Source organism: Mustela putorius, unplaced genomic scaffold, assembly GCF_011764305.1.
Source record: "Mustela putorius furo isolate JIRA1106 unplaced genomic scaffold, ASM1176430v1.1 tig00537243_pilon_pilon_pilon, whole genome shotgun sequence".
Classification (NCBI taxonomy): domain Eukaryota; kingdom Metazoa; phylum Chordata; class Mammalia; order Carnivora; family Mustelidae; genus Mustela; species Mustela putorius.
Window position 1 is genome coordinate 1,988,275 of NW_025422382.1, and position 24,490 is coordinate 2,012,764.

General features: G+C 34.9%; 1 protein-coding gene across 1 annotated transcript in view; it reads left to right on the forward strand.

Moving 5' to 3' along the window:
- UNC13C (unc-13 homolog C) overlaps positions 1-23,859 on the forward strand; it is a 568,731-nt gene extending 544,872 nt beyond the window's left edge. The window contains exons 32-34 of the mRNA XM_045073496.1: positions 16,867-16,959; positions 18,497-18,656; positions 21,942-23,859. Coding sequence (XP_044929431.1) covers positions 16,867-16,959; positions 18,497-18,656; positions 21,942-22,227 — 539 coding nt within the window. The 3' untranslated portion in view covers positions 22,228-23,859. The remainder of the gene's footprint in view (positions 1-16,866; positions 16,960-18,496; positions 18,657-21,941) is intronic.
- The last annotated feature ends 631 nt before the right edge of the window (positions 23,860-24,490 follow it).

Sequence of the window (24,490 nt, forward strand, 5' to 3'; positions counted from 1 at the left end):
GAGGCACTGGGCCATGGAAATTACTAGAAGCCAGTATTTAAATTCCTTCAGAACACAGTCTCTTATCTGTGTTTCTCCATTTATTAGAGTCAAACTTAATGTTTTCTTTATAAAGAAAAATAATTTTTAGTGTTGTACCCAACCTGAGAGTTCCTCCACATTGTTTGAACTTACAGAGTCTTTACAGTGATACAGTTGTAAAGAATACAGTTTGGGGGAATCATTTCTGAGGCTCTTTCCTTTGTTCCTGTTGGCTTCAACAAACAGTTGATTTTATATTTTTATGTGTGTTTACTTCAAAACTTAAATTCCCCTTAAAAATAGATATTCTCTCTTCATTCTTTAGGAAAAAAAAATCTCTTTACTTGTCAGATGACGTTCAGAGTTTTTGGAAGAAATATGCACTATCAAAGAGTAGATGTTTAAATAATTCTGCTTAAATCTAAAGCTAAAATCATATTGATGTAATCCAAATATTTGTCTTTAAAACAACTTTTTTTGCTCTAAATATGAGTTTTTAAAACAAAAAGTAAATAGATCATTTTACCCAATTTAAAGAACATAAAGGAATTAACACTTATAAGCACCTAATATGTGTTAAACAGCGAGTTCAGTCAGTGTTATCTCATTTTTAATTTATTTATAAACAAATATTAGTTTATTTCAGTTCCAGATGTAAAGAAAATGAGTCTCAGCGATGGTAAAATAATTGCCAAGGCCACAGCTAGTAAATGCCAGGAGTAGGATTCAAACCCAAATCTTTCAGATTACAAAAATAGTATCTTCAAATACAGTTTATTTTTTTTTAATATTTTATTTGTTTATTTGAGAGAGAGAAAGAGAGAGCACAAGCAGCAAGGAGTGGCAGGCAGAGGAAGAGAGAGAAGCAAAATCCTCACTGAGCAGGGATCCTGATGTGGGACTCGATCATAATACCCTGGGGAATATGACCTGAGCAGAAGGCAGATGCTTAACTGACTGAGCTACCCAGGCTCCCCTCAAATACAGTTATTTAAGTATATATTTTATTTTGTTTATCTGAAGGTAGGGAATGTAATGCATTCATTTCATGGACTGTTCCCCCCACAGCACCTCCAGAGTGGGAGATTTTATAAATTAATTACCAAATGAAGAAATTGTTTATTTTTTAAAATCTGTAAGGTGACTCGGTTTTTACACATTCCAGATTTTGAAGTTCAAAGTCTTATTCAGTACTGTAGAATGATTAATAAGCCAAAAAAAAAAAAAAAAGCAAGAAGGCGAAGAAAAAGAATTGCAGCAGTGGGGGTAGGGGTCGGGTTCTTTCATTAAGTTCCTTGTGTTCCCTCTGTTGGGAAGTAGAACCGTAACTATTCTCTTTTTTCTATTCTGACAAATACTACTTAGTCTGTCTGTTACAGTTTCTTCCATCTTGTTGTCCACACTGCTTACATTAGATTAGACCAGTTCCTGATGAAAAGGTCAGAGCCTTGCATTACTAAGTCTGTTGCCTTCTCTGCAAAGGAGTTAATATGTGTATACCCGCCTCCTGCAGGGTAGCTGCTCCAAACTGATGGGGAAGTTCCATTTTACTGTTTCAACAAGAGTCTCTATTTCTTCATGGTTTTGGCCTGCAATAAAGTCTTTTTTATTAAATGAATACTCAGACCTACTATTGGTAACTATGGTTATCTCTGGGATCTTTCTATTATCCCTAGCAAAACTGATTTTTAATGATTTTTACTGCTGCTTGAGAATATTCTGCCTGCCGAGCATTCCTTACTGATTACCCTAAGGAAGTGAGCTCTGTCTTCTGCTGTCATCCAGGTATCTATTACTGGATCACTGCGGACATGGGTCCATCAACCCATCAATGCATATTACTAATTTTCCTCTCAACACTGTTCAATTACTTGCTCACATGCTGCATTCAGCAATTTGTTCATGATATCTGCTCGGCAGGGTGGATAACATCCTGGTCAAAATGACAGCCACATCAGTAAAGCGTGTACTCTCATTGTTAGGGAAAGCAGAGGATTCTAAGTCAATGAACTTAACTCATCACCTTCATTTTCCTACCCTAAGTTTCTTTTTGTATATGGAAACATTTTAATTAACAAGTGATAGATGCTCACTAAAATCAAATCAGGTGATATGAAAGTGTTTCATATGTAAGAGCTAATACACTTTGCTGATTCTATCTATTTATTCTCCCAGACTTTTGGTCATACACAATATAAAACTTAAATTCATCTTTCTTTACCCACCTTAGTTGGATAATGTGCATACTTTTAGGCTATTTGATTTTTCATACTTATCTTTTCATAACTTATATACAGATTTTTCAATTTTTAAATGCACATTCATATTTCATAATGAAATATGGTTATATTTCCTAATGTTACTACTTATAAACTATATAGGTTGTATCTAATTTTTTGGTTGTATCTAATTTTTTGACCATTGTAAAAATGTTTCCATTAATATCTTTAGTCAGTCATGTCTTTGTATATTTATGCAAGTATTTCTGTATAACAGATTCATGGAAGATGATAAATTGAAGATTTCCTCAATAGAAAAAAGGAAATTTCTATGTCAAAGGAGAGGACTGGTGTAATATTTTAAGAAACAACCACAATTATAGGAAAGACTTCCTATAAGCCACATATATTTGTTAAGTCCCTTACAGGTGACGTCTTTAATCTTTGTAACATATTAATGGGGCAAGTACTACTATTATTTCTGTTTTTAAAAATGAGGTAAGTGGGTAGAAGAAAAATAAATGAAACAAGATGGGATTGGGAGGGAGACAAACCATAAGTGACTCTTAATCTCACAAAACAAACTGAGGGTTGCCGGGGGGAGGGGGTTTGGGAGAAGGGGGTGGGATTATGGACATTGGGGAGGGTATGTGATTTGGTGTGTGCTGTGAAGTGTGTAAACCTGGTGATTCACAGACCTGTACCCCTGGGGATAAAAATATATGTTTATAAAAAATAAAAATTAAAAAAAAAAATAAAAAAATAAAAATAAAAATGAGGTAATTAAGCCACAGAGAGACTACACAACTTGTCCAAGGTCACCCAGCTAATATAAGGTGGAGCCTGCATTCAAATCCAGGTAATACGGTCCAGAACTGACCTCTTACCTTCTCTGCACTGCGTCATAGCAACTTTGTATCTCCAGAACTTACTTCCCAACTGACACTTTTTAACATTAAAAATCCAACCTGCTTTGTCAATAGCAGATATTGTCAAACATTTTAGACAATATAGTTTTTTTTTTTAATTTAACATTGAAACTATTTTAATATTGTTGTAATTTCTAATGCAATAATGTTTGGTAGGAGAGAAAATAGGAATACATGATAAGGTAGAATATTTTCAATTGCCAAAATGAGTGGTATTGAGTAAGAATGTAGAAGTGGCTCCAAATGACAGTAAATAACATAGACTGGAGTGACTGGGAAAGCCAAAGAAGGGTGGCAAAGCTTAGAGAGGAGCAGGATATGAATGTGGAATAAAGGTTTGTGAAAAGGGACACTGCTGAGTGTAGTGAGAGAGAAATTTGATTCTAATTAATGGAGGGAGAATTTCGAAAGCCATGAGTTACTTAGGGGAATTTGGAATTTTCCATCAAAGCAACAGGCGCCCTTGGGAAGCTTACTCCTGCTAAGTTCTATAAAATACAACAGAAATACATGAAAGCAAGGTGATTTCTTGGAAGGTGATGTAGCCATCTAGATGTGGTGAAAAGGTCCTAAACTAAAAGAGTAGCATGGTGAAGCAGAGATTGAGTTAAATACACTATGTAAAGAGTAACAGACAAAATTTGGTTGTTAGGATCAGTAAACAAAGCAGAGGGAAAGTCCCATGGGGTTTTCAATGATTTGAGCTTGGATGGCAGGAAGAATGGTGTTATCAAGGTTGGAAAAGGGGAAGGTGCCAACTGGAGGAGGTGTGAGAACATCGTTACGTTAACTCTGGGGGAACTTGTAGGGATCCTGATTCAGCTATTTATAATCTCTATCAAACTCTTCTATAAAAATACATGGATGTATTATTTCAAACCTCTATAACTGGGAGTTTAAAATTCCTATTTATTGACAAACTTTGTGTTTTAAACAATATTAAATCAAACTCCCTTGATAATAGTTTTTAGACTTGTTTTAACTACCTTTATTTTATTTTGATTATAAAGGTAACATATGCTGGGCTGCCTGGGTGGCTCAGTGGATAAGCCTCTGCCTTCGGCTCAGGTCATGGTCTCAGGGTCCTGGAATCGAGCCCCACATCATACTCTCTGCTCAGCAGGGATCCTACTTCTCCCCCTTTCTCTGCCTGCTTCTGCCTAATTGTGATCTCTCTGTCAAATAAATAAATAAAATCTTAAAGAAACTATTCAACTTTTGATATTCATATTTGTTAGAAATACTTCAGGAGCTTTATATGCAACCGTGTATTTTCCATATAGTATTTCAAGCTAAGTATTTTACGTGGTATTATCTGCTCTTTAACAATATGTTATACTTATATCCAATCACATAGATGATATTTCATAATTAGCTTATTCCCAAAATACTTAAATTTTTCAATTTTCAATTAATATTATAAACATTTCCATGTAAATTCTTTTATGTATTTAGAATTACATTTTGAATAGACTTCCACTATGAAAATCCTAAACTCAAAGTTGTGAATATCTAGAAAACATGTAATACTCAAGTATTTTTCCAACAAAAGCTTGTTCCAACTTTCATTACCATCAAAAACAGATTAGAATTTTAGATTTTCCACTAAATCCCTAGCATTTTTAATATTAAGTAGTTGAATTTCTCTTTGTGAATTGTCTGGTTATGACCTATATTCAGTTATTTATTGGCATCCTAGAGTTTATCAATTTGTATGATTGTTTTATAAATTAAGGAGAGTAACTCTCTGTAATGTGTAAACATATTCTTGGTTGATTACTTGCCTATGATATCTTTTTTTTTTTTTTAAGATTTTACTTATTTATTTGTCAGGCAGAGAGGCAGGGAAGCAGGCTCCCCGCTGCGCAGGGAGCCCATGTGGGGCTCAATCTCAGGACCCTGGGATCACAACCCGAGCTTAAGGCAGAGGCTCCAACCCACTGAGCCACCCAGGCGCCCAGCCTATGATATCTTTTGACCTACAAATGTTTTCAATGTGCTTTCATCTGTGATTTATTTCTGTAAGTCCAAGGAGTCTTTCCACATACAAATATCGAATAAAAATTTGTCTATATTATATTCTTCTTTTAGTTTGATTTTTCAATTTTAACTTTTTTAAAAAATATATCAGAATTTATCTTTGGTATATGATGTATGGTGAGGATGTAAATTAAACATTTTTCCCCCCGGTATTACCCAATTCTTCCACCAATATGAAGTCATCTTCCCCTTTCCCACCAATGGTCCCTTTGTCACTGATATCTTAATTATACTGGAATTCTGTTTCTGGAACTCTTACCCTATTCTGTCTACTTACAGTCCAGAATTAGACCAATTTAATTACTGTGGCTTAATAAGATGCTTTAATATTTTATAAGAATAAGTCTTAATTTTTCCTTTTAAATATGTTTTTAGGTACTTTCTTGAAGAAGTTGTGATAAGATCTTAGTTCCCTTTAATAAGTTCTGTTTTTAATAAGTTCTTAGTTTCTATTAGAAATGCATTTCCAAATGGGCTTTGGAGTCTGTAAGAAAATATATATTTTAAAAGCCTTTGGGAATCTGATTAGAATTGCAGTAAATCTATAACTAAATATGAAAATAAGTGACCATCCTTAATGTATTTTATCTTTATGTTAGAGATACATTTTTCTTTTATTAATAATTATCCTTTTATGTCTGAGTCAAATTTCATGGCTTTATCACATTTTTAATTAGGTTAATTTCAGGGTATACACACACACACACACAAATTTCTCACAAATTTCTCTTTGTGAGAAATTCATATACACACACACATACAAACACACATTTATTTTGCTGCTTTGAGAATGATATATATTGTGATTCAAAATCATATAACTATTCGTTTCTTATGGTTTTTATCTCATCGAGTTAATTCAAGAGACTCTCTTAAAGAAAAAACATTAGGGTTTTGTTTTTTTTTTTTTTAACAAACATAGGGTTGCAAAAAAATTGTTGCCATTTCTAGGACCCAAACAATACTTTCTATTTTTTAAATCATTGGTTTCATATAAATTTTCAGAACATTGTATTTATTCTCTTTTTGCTCTGAATTTTAAAAGAAGATTTCTAATAATTAACATGTGGGTATGATATTGGTTATTGTTTTAAAAGGAATATTCTTTATCACATTTAGAAACCATGCCTAAAATCTGAATTATGTCAGTTTTTGTTATGAATGGGCACTAAAATTTATCAAATTTTTTTCAGAATTTGGGAATTTTTTAGTTATACTTATTATGATTATAGTTTAAACAAACCTTTTCTAGTTAAAATAAGCTGTATTTGGTGAATGGATTGTATTCTATCTGTATTTCATTTAGCTTTTATAGTTATATGTACAAACTAGTTTCATGAGTTTCCCTTTACATACTGTCCATGTTAAGTTTTTATCTCAAGGTTACAGACACATTAAATTCTCTACTCAAAAACAGAATTGAAAAAGAGAAAAAAACTTAAAAACAGATGTTATTTACATAGAAGTCATAAGAAAATCTGTAAACTATTAGAATAAAAAGTTTTAACAAGATCCTTCCTTACAAAATCAACATAAAACCTCAACAGCATTCCTTTGCTCATGAGTGGCCAATTAGAATATGAAATTTAAAAATCATTTAAAACAATAAAACAATTAAAATACCTACAAGTAAATTTGGCAAAATATGTATAAGACCTCTAGGAAAAAACCTGAAATTTTATTCAAGGTAAGATGTAAGAATATAAGTAAATGAACAGAGTGAAGTACTGTGCTCATGTCCTATACAACAATATCATCAAGGTCCCCAACAATCTACAAGTTCAGTGCAATGCTGATCAAAATCTTAATAGGAGACATAATAAAAAATGGCTATTGAAACTGTGTTGCTAGTTTGTTGCTTCATTTGCTATATAGCAAAATACTGGAAACAACTTGAATAATCATTAATAGGGGAATATGTGAACAAATAATGATCTATTCATAAAATAATAGAGGTTGTAAATGAATGAACTATAGCAACATTTAATAAACCTCTAAAACCAATAAATAAATAAATGAAATCATACCCACAACCATTTATAAATATTTTTAAATGTATTGAATAATATAATTATAAATGCATAATATTTATAATCAATAAAAGTATAAAACATTTAAGTCAATAAAAGTATAAAACATTGAATCCACTAATGGAGAATGGGGACAGGAAGAAGTATTCTTGGAATCTCAACTGTTTCTCTAATACATTATCTCTTTTTTAAAATCTGCAAATCAAAATAGAAAGGTAGATCACAATAAAACTCCCAAGTCATAAAACCAGTTTATCATTTATAATTATTCTTTAGAACTTCAAACTTGAACTTTAAGCATTATTCTTAACCTTTCTTTAAAATTTTATAACTATGTGTATTCAGCAAAAATTTATTGAGTGCGTCCTATGTATTGGGCATTGTGTTACTCACTAAAGATCTGTGACCAAGGCAAAGATAATTTGCTCACAGAGCTTATATTTTGGTAAGCAAGACAGACTGAAAGCACATAAATAATGTAATGCAACATTAAAGAAATGCTGTTAAAGTTAAAAAAAAAAGTGAAAACAACATCACAATTTCCTAGTGTTCCAGTTATTTTAACAATGAAAGCAGCTCCCCAGGGAGACTTGGTGGGGAGTGGTTATTGACTAATTATCAATTAGTAACGTGGTGCATATATACAATGGACTCTTACTCGGCCATTAAAAATGAAAAGAAATCTTGCCATTCACAACACTGTGGAGAGAATTAGAGTTTAGGGGCACCTGGGTGGCTCAGTGGGTTAAAGCCTCTGCCTTTGGCTCAGGTCATGATCCCAGGGTTCTGGGATAGAGCCCCACATCAGGCTCTCTGCCCGGCAGGGAGCCTACTTCCTCCTCTTTCTCTCTGCCTGCCTCTCTGCCTACTTGTGATCTGTCTGTCAAATAAATAAATAAAATCTTTTTTTTTAATATTTTATTTATTTATTTGACAGAGAGAGAGATAACAAATAGGCAGAGAGACAGACAGAGAGAGAGATGAGGAGAAGCAGGCTCCCTGCTGAGCAGAGAGCCCAATGCGGGACTCGATCCCAGGCCCCTGGGATCATGACCTGAGCCGAAGGCAGAGGCCTAACCCACTGAGCCACCCAGGCGTCCCATAAATAAATAAAATCTTAAAAAAAAAAACAAAAAGAATTAGAGTGTATTTTGCTAAGCCAAATAAGTCAGGGAAAGAGAAATATCATATGATTTCATTCATATGTGGAATTTAAAATAAGATAAAAACAGAGGGAGGCAAACCATAAGAGACTCTTAATTTATAGAGAACAAACTGAAGGTTGCTGGAGGGAAGGTGGGGAGTGGCGAATATGCTAAATGTGAGATGGATATTAAGGAAGACACTTGTTGAGATGAGCACTAGGTATTATATGTAAATGATGAATCACTATAGTTTATTCCTGTAACCAATACTATACTCTACATTAAATAAGTAGAACTCAGAAAATTTCAAGAAAAGAAAAAAAAAACATTTCAATTAGTAGTAACTTTAAGGATAAAGCACAGAAATCTAAGAAACCATATTGTTCCAAGAAGCAAAATTAATTTAAATGCATATTTGAATGATAACTGGAATTTGATAGGTAAAATACTGTGGAATTTAATATAAAAAGTTGCAAATGCAAGCTTAATGTTATCACATAAAAACACATAATCATAAGATATCCAGATGCTATCTGTCTATATAGTGTGACGTTTATCTTTGATTTCACATCATTTCTACATTTTAGTTCAGCAAGACTTTAAATGCCATAAAACAAAACACCAAGACAGAGTTTGCTTTTTCCTCTTTGATGTATAAAAGGGTAAGTGCTGGAAGAAAAGTAGTGTTTAATGAACATCACAGCACCATATACACCGGACCCTTTAAACCAGAGATCTGAGACCAAACCCCAGATTGCCCATTTAGTGACTTGGACAGGTAACATCTAGGACCCAGTTTCACCATCTGTAAAATGTACCTATCATCTTTAATATCAAAGCAAGATCTTATAACTAAAGCACTTAACACAATGCCTGCCACACATAAGTGGTCAAAAATTATAGCCATGCATGATTACCATGAATTCCTTCAAATATATATTAAATACTGTGGAGGTAATAAGAAAAGAACAGGAAAGAAACAGAGGAAGGCAAAAGAAGGGTTGACAGAAGAAAAGGAGTTCAAGTTAATAAAGCACTTCCGTGGTTTATTTGACCTTACCGTCTTCAAGGTTGTCTAACAACTTAAGAGAACTTAATGGAGGTAGGTTACTCCCACCTTGAATTGTAGACCTGTCAGCTCTGATACTCAACGGTGACATTGCCAGAATGGTCATTCCTCATGAACTCCCCATGCCTTCCCTTTGAGGGTCCCAGCAAAGAGCTCTGAGAATAGATTCAAGCCCCCTTTCAGAGGCTTAGCTAGTTTGGATAAAATGGAGTGGTCACTTGAGCAGTTGTAGTATTTTTCATCTGACATTTTACAGAATGCTTATTGAGGACCTGGAGTTAATTATCACATGAATAATCATTACTAAATGTTTATAATATTTAGTCCCTCACAGTGTGTGCTAAAATTATGAAAGATGGGAGACTAACTCTATTAGCATGCTTATATATTAGTGTATCATAATCTGATAGTACTCAGTATCTTTTATCCTCAAAAGCTGTTCTTCTTAAAAGGACTTCAGATAAAGCAGTCCTACACCATTTGCCAATGTTTATTCACATAAGCAGTTTTCATTCCTGAAGGGGAAGTCTGAGCTACTAACATCAGTGACAAAGGACACATTCCAGAGGCCCAGGTGTTGATCTGAGACACAAGTGTTTAATTCCTATGGATTTTGTATAGACAAGATTATGTAACAGGCATAGCCTCAGATTAAGTTTTCATTCAATTCTCATAAAAACTGTTAATAAAAAGCAGAATATTAGGTGATTTTCATATTCCATTCCATGGGAAATGGAATCTCTTATATGTTATCTTTCTCTTTGGGGGAAATCTCTTATATGTTATCTTTCTCTTTGGGGGAAATAACTACCTGATCAATGTATATTTTCTTCAAATGCTTTTGCCCATTTTTTTTTTTAATCCTGGGATAGAAAATCAACAGATTTCACCATGTACATGGATAATCAGATTCAAGTCTATAGCACACCTACCAGATAGGAGGAACAGTACCTTGCCCGTATAACACACCTGTAACTTACATCTGACTTAAGCAAGCAGCTTCCATAGTTTTAGCACCTGCAAAAGTAGTTAATAAGTCAACTCAGATATATGTACACAGTGATGACTTTGCACACTGATGCAGGACTGTAAAAATAATTGTGTAAATTGTATCTGTGCAAAGCACTTTTGCTAATTAACATGAAAAATTAGGATTCTAATCCTAATCTTGCAAACATTGTCAGAAGAAACAAGATTTTTTACTGTCAGTTATAAATGTACAGGCAAATGAAAAAATAGTACAACACTCAATACATTGTAATTGGAAATACTGGAAACATTGAGAATTAAAGTGTTTCATTTCTTGTTAAAATCTTTATCAAAAGTAGTTTTAAAAATATATGTTTATGAAAAATAAAAAATTAAAAATTAAAAAAAAAAAGTAGTTTGCCTAGTACTTGCATTTTCTCATCATGTTACTATAAAGAGCAAACATCTTTTGTATACCTTGATGGAATGTCATATTCCTTCTGAAGTTTGGGTCAATTACTGACAATATATCTTTTCTACTTCAAAATCGTAACATCTCTCAGAGTTCCTTAAATGTAAAGATTTTCCCCCAGTGTCTCTTCCACTAGTACATCTTCATCTTCTGCCTCATCTACTGCCAGTAAATTCACTTTCACTGAGTTCCCTGTCTGTTTCTCTAGTGTCTCTGTTAGTGGTAGTGTCAACATTCCCAAGTTCAATAACCTTGTCCATTAGTTCATTTACATTCTATGCCAATTTCACTCCAGCCTCATCACTCTTTAGTTCTTTTCTGTCCTTTCATCTTTGCCGGTCAGTCCCTTCTTCTGATTGTCCATGTTTGTAAAACGTCACATGGGTTCCTCACTGGGAAGGCAGCATCACAACTACACCCTTGCTGTATGTGTAAACTGAACAGGTAAATACTAGCAGACTGTGAAAGAAACAATGTAATTGATCACTGATGACATCTCTGTTATTTATGTAGTGATCTGTGAACTAAAATCTAGAAGCAAAGTTTATACTTTGTGCAATGATACACATTTACTATACCATGATAAGTGAAATCTGAACCTGTTTGTAGGGACAGGGTGTTATTTTACTAAACTATGGGAGCAGGAATCTAGGCCTATCACACCATGTAAAGTGAGGACTGCTGGCAGGTTTAATCAATGAATTGGCTCTTTAGTATCTATCAAAATAACATCATAAGTTTATTATATAATTGGAGATAAAATGTGTGAATTATTAATATTAATAGAATCTCTCTGCCATTATGGAATATAGTTAGGAAGAAAAAACCACTGCATAATTTACTACAATACCAAGCATTAGCATGGCTTCTAGGGGGTGGTATAAGCAGCTGGCCACGAAAGCAGGACCTGGAGTCCTAAAGTGACAGTCGTGCACAGCATGGCCATTAAAGCAATAACGGCAATCAATGATAAACGCTTTTAAACTACTTCTTAACTCCACTTGTTTAGGGTTGTGACACATTAAGAAGTCAGTTCTCAAGCCTACGTTTGACTTGATTGAGCAGTAAATTTCACATTTTGTGTTAGAAAGGAAAATGTGCATTTTTAGAGTCTGGTATAAATGACTCTACCCAGGCAGTTTCACAGAAGTGTTCATTCACTGCTGAGTACATACGTATGATTTTTAATGTTTTTCTCTTCCCAATGCAACTGTCTGTATCTCTTTAGGGAACACATACACACAAACACACACACACACACACACACACACACACACAGCAGGTACATGTAGAAGATGGAAGAAAAGCAATTGTAAAAAGGGAAAACTTGTATCTGTGCATTTAAACAGCACATTTTAAAAGGTTTTGAGCAAGTCTCATAAGCTGCTCCTTGTTTTAAAACAGTATAAAATTTCTCCTCCAAAATAAAGGCCGCAAACAGAAACCCAAGTTCCCTAATTAGAACTTTAATATTCCCTGCTATAAAAATCTCTCAAATTCTGTAACACAATTAAAGACTTTAAATTACACTCAAATGAAGAAATGACGCTCCTGGCAAGTGTCCCGATGGAAGGCTTTCCTCAGTTATAAACACATTCAATCAATAACTTGCCTAACGACCATTTCATGATGTTTACTCTGGGCAGAATCCAGCCACTGCTGTATCATCGCTCAAAGATACATACAAGACAAGCCATACCTATTTTAACCACAAACCCAAGCACTGAGCAAGCTCAGATCTTTAGTAAAACAATGAAAATATGCAAACTAGATGCATGCATTTTCACTGTCGCTTAGAGACATTTTACCATCACCTGTGATTTCAGCAATAGCTACAAAAATCAATCAAAAGAAAACTCATCTCACCAGATTCTTGGTTAATAAGTGGTCTTACATTTTAAGGAAGTCTTCCTTATTAGACATTTGAGGGCTCTAAAAATCTGCCATCTCTATTCTACTCAACCCAGGAAGTCTGAGGGAAGGAAGTAGAATTCGAAGGTTGCTAGGCAGACTGTCCATCATTCTGGAGTTATCTTCTTGCAGTCTTTGATCTAGATAACCATAATGTCCATATTTTTTTCATAATTTCTATATGTGGACATTATGCCTGAATCTTAAAAGAATTTAATAATTTTGAAATATTCCCTTATTAAGAATTGAATTATTGTCATAATAAACTTGGAAGCATTTCCTAGCAGCTGTTAAATGCAAGGCTCAAAATATTCTATGTATTCTTTAATTATCTCTTTTTAGCCTCACCACAGTGTTGCCAGGTAGGTGGTTTTATACCCACTTTAAAAACAAGAAAATGAAAGTTCATGGAGTTTTAATTATCCATTAGTGAGTGAGTGAGACCATCTGCATAATCAAAGCAGTATGATTCCACGGCCCAGGATTTTTAGCATTTGAAGGAATCAAGAACAAAATTGCAGATTGTTTGTGGGATAAAGAAATGAACATATTTTTATAGTAGAGCTGTTTGGATAGGGTTTCATAGGATAATAGAGAAAGGATGTCCACAACATGTGGTTTGTCTTGGTGAAAACATGAAGAAAGTTTTCAAGAATTGACTAATGTGAACAGCACAGACCTACGACATGGATCAAGTAGAAGGTCATCAAGAGCATCCTAGGAAAGAGTTAGGTTTTAGGACTGGATTCATGGTACAGTGAGACGCAATGGTCTTTCCAGAAGAGAATGGAGTGATCCATCTCTTACGCACATGAGAGGAATTATTTCTAGAAATAAATCGGACTACGCCTCTTAGAGCCAAAAACTTCAGAGACTTCTCAGCAGCTCTGAGATAATATCTCCACACTTCTAAACGGCATTCAGGGTACCACCGTGTTGTTAAAGCTTTCCTCTGGCTACTACTCCCTCATCTGTGCTCCATCCATACTAAGCTGCTCGCAGTTTCCAGGAGGCGCCATTCTGACTGATGCATGTGCTCTCATGCTATTTCCTTGACTTTGTCTAAGAGATGAACTCCAACTCAGCCTTGAGGAGCCTCCTTAAGGATTTTCTCCTCTGGGAGTAATATTTCCTAAGAAATTAGTGTCTATTTTGAGCCTGTTCCTCCCTTCAAAAACTGTCTCATTGTTCCACGAAGGAGTATTGGGAAAATACTCGAAGTATTTTCATTAAAGTTATGAGCAAATCAAAAACATTAACTCTGTTAACCAAAGTCCCAACAGTTGGCACACCCCAATTAAGATTATTTGCAAAGGATTTAATAAACTACATAGAAAGGTATGGGCAGGGGATATAAAGAAACCAGAAGGAATAGTGAACTATTAAACTACTCTTTGCGTTAACAGTAACAAGGGAGGAGGAAGCAACACTCGAAAAAATATTGTCACCTAGTGAGGGCTGCTTGAAGGAAATTATGATGTTTGGTTACAGGATTCAGCCAGCACAAAGTAAGCCCACAGGAAGGTGACCAAAGAAATAAATATCTGATGTGACTCTCTTTCCTGCTTCTAATCTCTTGCCAGGGCTTCCCTTTGGCCAGACCCAAATAGACACTAGAGTAGAGAAGACATCACTAAAATTGTCAGACAGCCTCTGAGGACAGAAGGCAGAGTGGAAAAGTATGGGAAATGAATTTGGAGAGCCAAATGGAGGATAACAGCATATCTACTTTAAATACTATCATGTAATATAATAGAAGTACAAGCCAATAAAATTAGCATAAGAGGCATAAAAACTAGAAAGGAAAAGTGAAATGTTTCACTGATTAAAGATACTTGATTATATATGTGTAACACTCAAAAGAATTAAGGGCACATTTTTCATTAAAAAGTTCAGATGGGGGGGGCACCTGGATGGCTCCATCGGTTAAGCATCAGGCTCTTGATTTCGGCTTGGGTCATGATCAGGGTTGTGGGATCGAGCCCCTCTTTGGGCTCTGCCCTGCGCATGGAGTCTGCTTAAGATTCTCTCTCTCCTTTTCCCTCTGCCCCCTCCTTTCTCTCACTCATTCTCTTTCAAATAAATATATATTTTTAAAAAAGCCTTTAAAAATATGTACCATTCACACAAAGAAAAATGTAAAACTATAAAACATAATTGAAGTACACAGAAGAAGACTTGAATAATAGGAAGTCATATTCTATTCTTGAAGAGGAGGACCTCATTTCATAAGGTTATCACCAACTTAGGGATAATGTAAAACTATCCTATATATCACCAACCTGGTGGTGGATCACGAACATGGATGGATCTAGAGGGTATATTATTAAGTGAAATAAGTCAGTCAGAGAAAGGCAAACACCATATGATTTTACTCATATGTGGAATTTAGAAAACAAAATGAATGACAAAAAAAAAAACCAAACTGAAAAACCAACTTTTATCTACAGAGAACAAAATGATGGATAGTGGGGAGGGGCGGGTGAAACAGGTGAAAGAGATAAAGAGTCCACTTATGATGAGCACTGAGTAGTGTCATAGTATTGTTGAAGCACTGTAGTATATACCTGAAACTAATATAATTTCTATGTTAATTACATTGGAATTTTAAAAATTTTAAATAAGAATTTGCTTTAAAAAATCTCTATGGGACAAAATTAGAGTTCACCTACTCTGACAAGTAAATTTCACTTATAGAAATTACACTATAAACTTGTAAATATGAATAATACTTACTATAGTTTGTTCCTGACAGCAAAAGATCGGAGAACAAGATATGGTTAAATAAATTGTAGTATATTCACATAATGGAGTAAAGGCCAAACATTATTTTAAATGTTTTAAATGTTTCCATGTTTTAATTATTTGTAAACATTTCAGTGATTCATTTTCATGCAACTACTCATTGAACATTTACTTTGTAGTTAGCGCTGTGCTATTCCAGGCTCTCGAGGGATAACTTTATACATATTGAAATGGAATAATCTATGAAGTTTTAGGTGAAAAGATAAAGGTAAGGTAAAGGATAGTTAGAACATATGCTCCTATTTGTGGAAAAATATGTATGTTCATAGATGTTAATACATGTGTGTATATTAAGAGGTTGGTGTTATTATTTTTATTTTACAAATAAGAAAACCAAATTGAGAATATGGCAAAATCTGATCAGGGAGCCAGTAGTGGTATAACTATGATTCGAATTTAAATTTATCTGACCCCAAATCACAGGGACTTTCCAATACAGCATGTTAACTCTTTTTTTTTTTTTTTAATTTTTTTATTTTTTATAAACATATATTTTTATCCCCAGGGGTACAGGTCTGTGAATCACCAGGTTTACACACTTCACAGCACTCACCAAATCACATGCCCTCCCCAATGTCCATAATCCCAACCCCTTCTCCCAAACCCCCTCCCCCCGGCAACCCTCAGTTTGTTTTGTGAGATTAAGAGTCACTTAAAAAAGAAAGCCAACGTTGGTGGCATGTTAACTCTTGAGTAAACTTTATGAGGGGAGAATGAACTACTCCTTTTTATACCATCAGCAGACCTTGCAAATATACATTATAGAACTTGTACTGTACTGCAGCAATGTATTCATAGGTTGGTCTCTCCTGGTCTACTGTGGGCTTCATGAAAGTAGAAGCTCTACAGAGCCATCTTTGTGGCCCTACTGCTTTGGTAGCGCACATTGTAGAAAAGGTCTTTCAGGCATGAAAGTCAATAACACACCTTTGCACATAAACAATGAAGAGAGCTTAATTGGGCCTAGTGAGGCAAGTGCGAGTTCTTTTAACCATATGAGTACTAACACAGTGTCTTATAATATCTGAGGATCATATGAAATCTTAGCTCAGTGGGGTACATATGTTTATACCAAAGCTTCAACCCCAAAGAGCAAATTTAACTGTGAACATTTGTGGATACCTATTGTGTGCTATTAATCAAAAGAACCATTCATTTCCATGAACTCACTTTAAAGTCCCTTATGCAGAAAATGTACCTATCTATTATTAAAGTAGCCTGAAAGTTTGAGGCAGTAAATGTCTACTCATTTGCAGGTCACCCCTCCAAAGATTCAGTGGGTCAGATATCTGTGCATGTGGACATCACCGCAACCCCAGGAACTGGAGAGCATAAAGTCACTGTAAAAGGTATGTATCATGTCCAGATGGACCAAATAGCCTAGTAGACTTTAACCTTTACAATAATATGAAAAATGTAATTTTTTTCTTAGATCTATTTTTAAAAACATGTAATGATTTCAGGGCATGCTCATAGCCTTTTCATGAAACCAGAACTTTTGATCTAAAAATCAACGGCACAGATATTTAGCCTATATTATCTGAAGTATCTAAATGGTTTAAATACATTGGAGATTACATTTCAAACTGGCATACATTGAACATTTTCTCTTGTTGATGCTAGGATGTACATTGAACATTAGGGCTATGGTCAGCTCCATAAACTGTCAAATCTTATATGTTGGGTCACTATGTTCTTACCATTCACATTATCTACCTATATACTTGTTTTTCTATGTGATTTTCAATAACAGACTTGATTTTTTTCTTTTTAATGACTAGTTCAATCTATTGGTTTTTGATTGCAAAAATATAATCTGAATGCGGCAGATATTTCAAAGGTGAAATTTAAGTGTTAATTTTGCTCAATAAAGCCATATTCTGTTTTATACTATTATAGAGTTAGTCACCATATCCACCTTATTAAAAACCATGGCCTTCTGACACATTTTAAATTTGCATCGCCTGATGTATAGCTTGCATTATAAAAGTAACAGTTATAGTCTATAATGGATTATGTACTGTGTTGGTAAATGGACATGCCTACACTTGCCAGTGTCTTTAAATATTTTACAAAAATATTTTGACACTACATATCAAATACTCAAAGTTGTGAACTTTTACAATAAGTATTTTAATTATAATATATTTTTAAACGTTTTTCAAAGGATGACAAAAGTATACACAGAAGAATGCACATTTAAGAATTATTTATGATGCCTAAAATTAGGAAAGAGCCATAACAGTAACTTATTCATTAAACATAGGATGGAATATCCATATAGTTGACTATTTGCAATTTGAAAATATATAATGAATTAGAAAGATATCCACAATAGACTTTAAAAATATAGCTGACTCATAAGACTACAACTGCTCCCATTCTACATATAAATATTGAAAGCATACATACCAAAATATTACATCGTTGCCCCTTACTGATAAAATTACAGACTTTATTTTCATCTATTCCTTATTTTATGTATATTTTTTAGGTGTTTTATGATGAACATATCTTCACTTTTGATATGAAAAAATCACATTTTTAGTTAAACAAGAATGATAACTTTTCATTAGTAAAAAAAATGTCATTTCAATTTTAGCTAAATTTTCACTACACCAATACCACACAGTTTAGAACTGAAAGCTCAGTCAAGTGTACATTCAGAAGAGTAAATTGCTTTATGTGTGTGTGTGGGGGGGTGTGGGTGTGTGTGCATGTTTATCAGTAGGGTTACCACACTATCAAGGGCAAGTTATGGCTTCATACATCATTAAAAAGAAATTAATTCTAAAAAAAAAATTAACTCTAAGGACCGAAGAGGAGGCTAAGATTCCACACATTTGTTTGCTAACACTTTGCATTCCTTTCCTTTATGGTTTTCAGTGATTGCTATTAATGACCTAAACTGGCAGACCACTGCAATGTTCCAGCCCTTTGTGGAAGTCTGTATACTGGGACCTAACCTTGGGGACAAGAAGAGAAAACAAGGCACGAAGACAAAAAGCAACACATGGTCACCAAAGTACAATGAAACATTTCAATTGTAAGTTGGGACCCCACTCACCTACTCAGCCAGGCAATAGCCATTATACAGCTTAAACTTACTGAGGGGATTAGGGTGGGAACGACACTGGGCTTTGCTAAGGAAAGGGAAACCTATAGGTTTAGTCCAGGCAAGAGAGAATACTGACTCACAGTTGGTAGAACCTATAGGTTCATGTATTCCTGCTCTTCCCTGATCCCAGCAAATTCAGACAGCTGAATTAAGTTTTTAGTTCCCTTCCATTGCTCAGTAGCTGTCCAGTGCCTACCATGCTTTAAGCACTATTGGAGGAATTTGGTATATATAACAAAAGGTCTCTGCTCTCACTGAAGTTACTTTCTGGAAATGAGGAACATCATGGATGAGAAACATCAAAATCACAAATAAGCAAAAATCTATCACAGGATAATACTATACAGAGAATTAAAACAGGCTGATATCATAGGTTGGTTGATTGGCTGCTTAGAGTGGGTGTTCAGAGAAGCCCCAATCTGAAGACTTTTCAGATATGAATGTGAATGATCTGATTTATATATTTAAGTGATTATTCTGTTTGCTGTAGAAAAAAAAAATGATAGGAAAACAAGAGCAAACATGGAGAGATGAGTTAGAAGGCTGTTGCAGTCGTCCAGGCAAGAGAGGATACTGACTCACAGTTGGTAGAGCTGGTAGGAGGGAAATGGAAGTGGGTAGTAGAGAGAGAGAAGGAAGTGGAAACTGGTGGTTATGTATTAGAATGGAACTTGCAGTCGACTGGAAGTAGCCCATGAAGGAAGGGGTATATAAGCTAGGCTTCTGCAAACACTTAATTTAGGATATTCCATCATAACAGCCTTATTTACAAAGGAATCTACCAGGCTGTGAGAATTGAAGGACTGTAAGCCATAGTGATATAAACTGGGTCAAGCAGGGGTCAGGCTACTTTCCCTACTGTGCATGTAGGAGATAAAGATTGGTTACTAAAACTGGGGTGGGTGTCGGGGGGGGGGGGACTTCATGTGTCATCAACCACCTCAAAAGGAGCAGTGGCCTTCCTTGGAGTACCCTAGAGGCAGCATCACACATGAGGGCCCAGGGAAATAGACTCTGACCTCCCCCTATTACTTCTGATATCCTGAAGGAGCTTCCTGTTGGTTTTAACCAAAAGGAAGCCACAGTATGAAGAAACTATTGATACAGTCCTTACAGGTCAGCATTCTTTTGTAAAGTACATGAAGGATGGAAAGTGTATCTGGCTGAGGCAAATAGAAGTTATCTGGCTCTGAGTGAAATCAAAGATGACCTCTAGGTTTGGGGCATAAGCAGTTGCATAGATAATGATTTCCTGAGGTGGGAGAATCGGGACAAGAGGTGAGATCAAAGATTGTTTTAAATGGATTGATTTGGAGATGCCTAAGGGACATTCCAGATGGGCTATCAAATAGATAGTTGGATCTAACTTGAGAATTAACTGTGTATAGATATAATTTCATAAATCTAGATGAACCTATCAGGGATAGAGAAGAGAAGAGGACCAAGCCCTTGGGGTTTACACGTGCACACATGCTTAGCTTACCTAAATACTTTATCACTGGTTTGATTCTTTGTTTTGCATCCCTAGTTTCCCAGAGATTTTTCAGCACAGTAAATTCTGAATATTAAACTCTGTTACCACTCATCAGAACTTAACCATCCCACCACATCTCTTAAAATGGCTGTAATAGATTAACCATATTCAAAATCCCTGCTAATAAACCAGCTCACATCCATGTATGTACTCCTCTAAATTACACACACACACACACACACACACACACACACAAATTGATTCAGTTAAAATGTCTTCTACAAGTTTCTAGGAATTACTTGAACCATGCAAAATTCGGATATAACACTGTGAGGTTGTAAAACCATGCATAATTCTGGGGAAAGGCAGCCTTTTGGAGCATTTTAATTCATAAGAAGATCTAGCTCCCATCAGATTTTGCTCTTCTGTTCTTACCCATCAGGCCTCCATTTTCTTTCACATTATTTCAGGTTGTCTCTAAAAGAGGTACACACTTCAGTTATCAGCGTTGCCCAGAAACAAAAGTTGGTCTCTGCAAAATGTTTGATCTAAGAAAGTCACTTAGAAAAGGAAGGGATTTGGAAGCTCCTACTGCTGAGGAACAGATGTGCCTTCATTAGAAAGTGAAGGAGATCTGAGGATGCAGTAAAATAAGGGGCAGGGGAGGATTACTTTCAGCGTATTACCACACAGCCTTCTTCATTATGCTCAGTTCTGCGCTGTTATTAGTCTAGACCATCCTCAGCCCCACACTTGACAGGTGTCTAACTGTTGCCATCCGAAAGAACCAGCACGGAAGCACCACGCTCTGCTGGAACTGATTTACTCTGGAGATTTGGATCTAATTTGGCATCTTGTGAATAGTCTTGTTGTCTGTGGTAGCTTGATAGTCTAGGTTGTGTATTCCCCTGAGAAAAGCCTCCTAGATATAATAGCATGGCCAGGAGTCTGAGGTAAAGAAAAGAGAACAGAACTTCTATTCTGAAAAGTTCTATGAAAAGGATAGAGCTTCTGGCAAGAGCTACCGCTTTCCTTGGTCTACCCTCCACGACCCTTCCCCACCCCGTCCTACTCCTGTGTCAGTGAGAAGACCACACTTCCAAGAATTAAGTATAGTGTATTTTATTATTAAATTATCTATTAATCTTTATCTATTATCTAATATTTATCTGTTAAATATCTAATAAATACCTCTTATCTATCTAATCTAATAAATATCTAATATTTATTATTATCTATTAATATGTTTAATATCAAGACAGAAAAGCATATTCAGATTGATTTCCTATTTCCATATAGGCAAAAAAGTACTTAATTTAGATTGCTAAGTATATCTATGTAAAGACAATCTAAAATGGAAATGATATTTGCATCAGAGTTAAAGTACATGATAATCAGGGGAGGGAGAGAAACCCTAAGAGACTCTGAATCTCAGGAAACAAATGAGGGTTGCTTGGCGGTGGGAGGGGAGGGATAGGGGGTCTGGGTGATGGACACTGGGGAGGGTATGTGCTATGGTGAGTGCTATGAATCGTGTAAGACTGATGATTCACAGACCTCTACCCTGAAACAAATAATACATTATATGTTAACAAAAAAATAAATACATGATACTGCATTTTGCCAAATAAATGGCTGAGGAATGGAGAAAACTTAATTTTAACAGTATTTTAGAACCACATGGAGCCCTAGGTGAAGTCAAGCTTTTGCTCAAAATTCTTATTTTTAATTCACAACAGCATTCTGGGTAATGAAAACCGGCCAGGGGCCTATGAACTTCATCTGTCAGTCAAAGATTACTGCTTTGCCAGAGAAGATCGAATTATCGGAATGACGGTAATTCAACTACAGAACATAGCAGAAAAGGGAAGCTATGGGGCATGGTATCCCCTTCTGAAAAATGTCTCTATGGATGAAACTGGTTTGACTATCCTTAGAATACTCTCTCAGAGGACCAGCGATGATGTGGCTAAAGAATTTGTAAGACTGAAATCCGAAACCAGATCAGCTGAAGAGAGTGCTTGAAACAAATACTGCAAGATATCATCTTTGAGAATCCACAAACTCTGACTACTGCATGCATGTGCAAATACATGGGAATGTTTAGTTCACTACGTTTCAGTGTTTGCCAGTACTCAAGTACAATGTCTACAAAGTATGTGGAAAACCTACTGAACTTTTATATTATAACAGTTCTGGTCTTTGGAAAATAAATGTTCCGTGAAGTGCCAAAATTACAATGTTAAGTGAAAATCCAGAATATCTTTTAAAATGTTTCATTTCATTACCAATTTCTCATCCTTTAAACATACTAAAAACAAACAAACAAACAAAAAAACCTCATTTTTTCAGTTTGTCCACTGTCTTTTGTTAAATTCGCTTATATTTCCCATAGATCAGAAAGCATTTGTTACCAAATTTTATTTTATTTAGACTTACCTCATTGTAGATGTCATACAAGTTAACTTTTTCTATCATAACTAGAAATACAGTCACTTCTAGAAAGTATTTGTAATTTTATAGTTGCAGATCTATTGTGATGATTTTTGCATACAAATTAAAATAGAAAAGGTGGGAAATATTTTATGCCGACAAGTTTCCAACCTTTCTGAAATATCACTGTGAAGAAAAGCTATTAAAGCAAACTTATACAAAGCAATGCTAAATAGTTTGTTAACAATGTTTGATATATTGACAAAACTTTGTTCTTTTAAACTGCCAAGGTCACATCACATTTGTTTAAAAAAAAAAAAAAAGGTAAGTTGATACATTTACCATTTAGCATTATGTCTTGGCTTCACCAAATGTCATTCCTTACAAAGTCATAGGATTAAGGGTTTAGAGATGCAGTGGAAGGTTTGTTTCTTCAAATTATCTATAATAATTAACTATACTGTTAGTGTTTTGCCTCTGACAGTTATGACTATCTCCTTATTTACATAGCATTCTAATCAAGTTACATGTTTTCTTTAAAAAAAATATTCAACAATTTATACTGAATGCAGCATTCCTATATATTGCACTGGAGCAAAAAGACACGTCTTCATCTATTTAGTGAAAAATGTAAAATAAGATCTGAAGAAACTGCTTATAATTTTATAATTTATGTTATTTACAAGCCCAGAATGCATCAGATACAATAGGAAAACAACTCAATACAGCTTGGTACATTAAAATATAACTAGGTTGGATTTTGAATATGAAATAGTTTATGAATATTTGCATTTTCTGTCTTTTTATGGTTTGACTTTTTAGAGTCTGTATCTAAATACTTGGCCGTAGAACAGTTCCTGTAATTGTAACTTCTGGTCATAACTGTTAGTGGACAACATACACATGCAGAAACAAGAACCTGTTACAATGATTATGTTTTGTGAACAAGCTGGTCTGCTATGGTAAGGACAGAAATGACTGGTATCATGACTCTCAGAACATTTTGCTACTGGGTGTGTAAACAACAGACCAGTGAGATCCACTAATTCATGTTAAATTGTTAGGCAATTGCTTTGTTGATGACTTCTCCAAATGCATAGTACAGTGCTGTCCTCTGGCATATGCATTAATAAATGGATGTATATGGAACACATGCAACGCTATTGTATTTTCTGCCTTTTTATTTCATTTATGCAGCATAATTCTTAAGAATAAAAACCCCAGACTCTCTTTACTGGCTAGAACACTTTTCACATTTTTTGGTTCTAATGTCCCATTAAAATTTGAGAAAATTGGGGTGCCTGGGTGGCTCAGTGGGTTAAGCCTCTGCCTTCAGCTCAGGTCATGATCTCAGGGTCCAGGGATCCAGCCCTGCATCAGGCTCTCTGCTCAGCAGGGAGCCTGCTTTGCCCCCTCTCTCTGCCTGCCTCTGCCTACTTGTGATCTCTCTGTCAAATAAATAAATAAAATCTTTAAAAAATTTTTTGAGGAAATTCTTCCAGGTGTTATGTTCATGGAAACAGCTCCCCATTATAGATAATGACACTGAACATAAGGAAGAACAAAGATATCCACCTGTAGGTCTCTGAATACTGTTAAGCCCCAAGAGGAAAATTCAACATTTAACATATGAATAAGCAACATTCTTAAATAAAAACTTATGTTACAGAAGATTTTATTATTTGATTGCATGATTAATTCTAGGCTCATCTTACAATGATTTTACAGAACACGAACTTGAGCTCTTTAAGGAGCATGTTGTCATAAAGCATGACACACTCAAAGAAATGGCAGTTTGGGTTCTCATGGATCACTTAAAAAATTTTTGAGCTAAGTATTTTTTTCCCAGTATTTA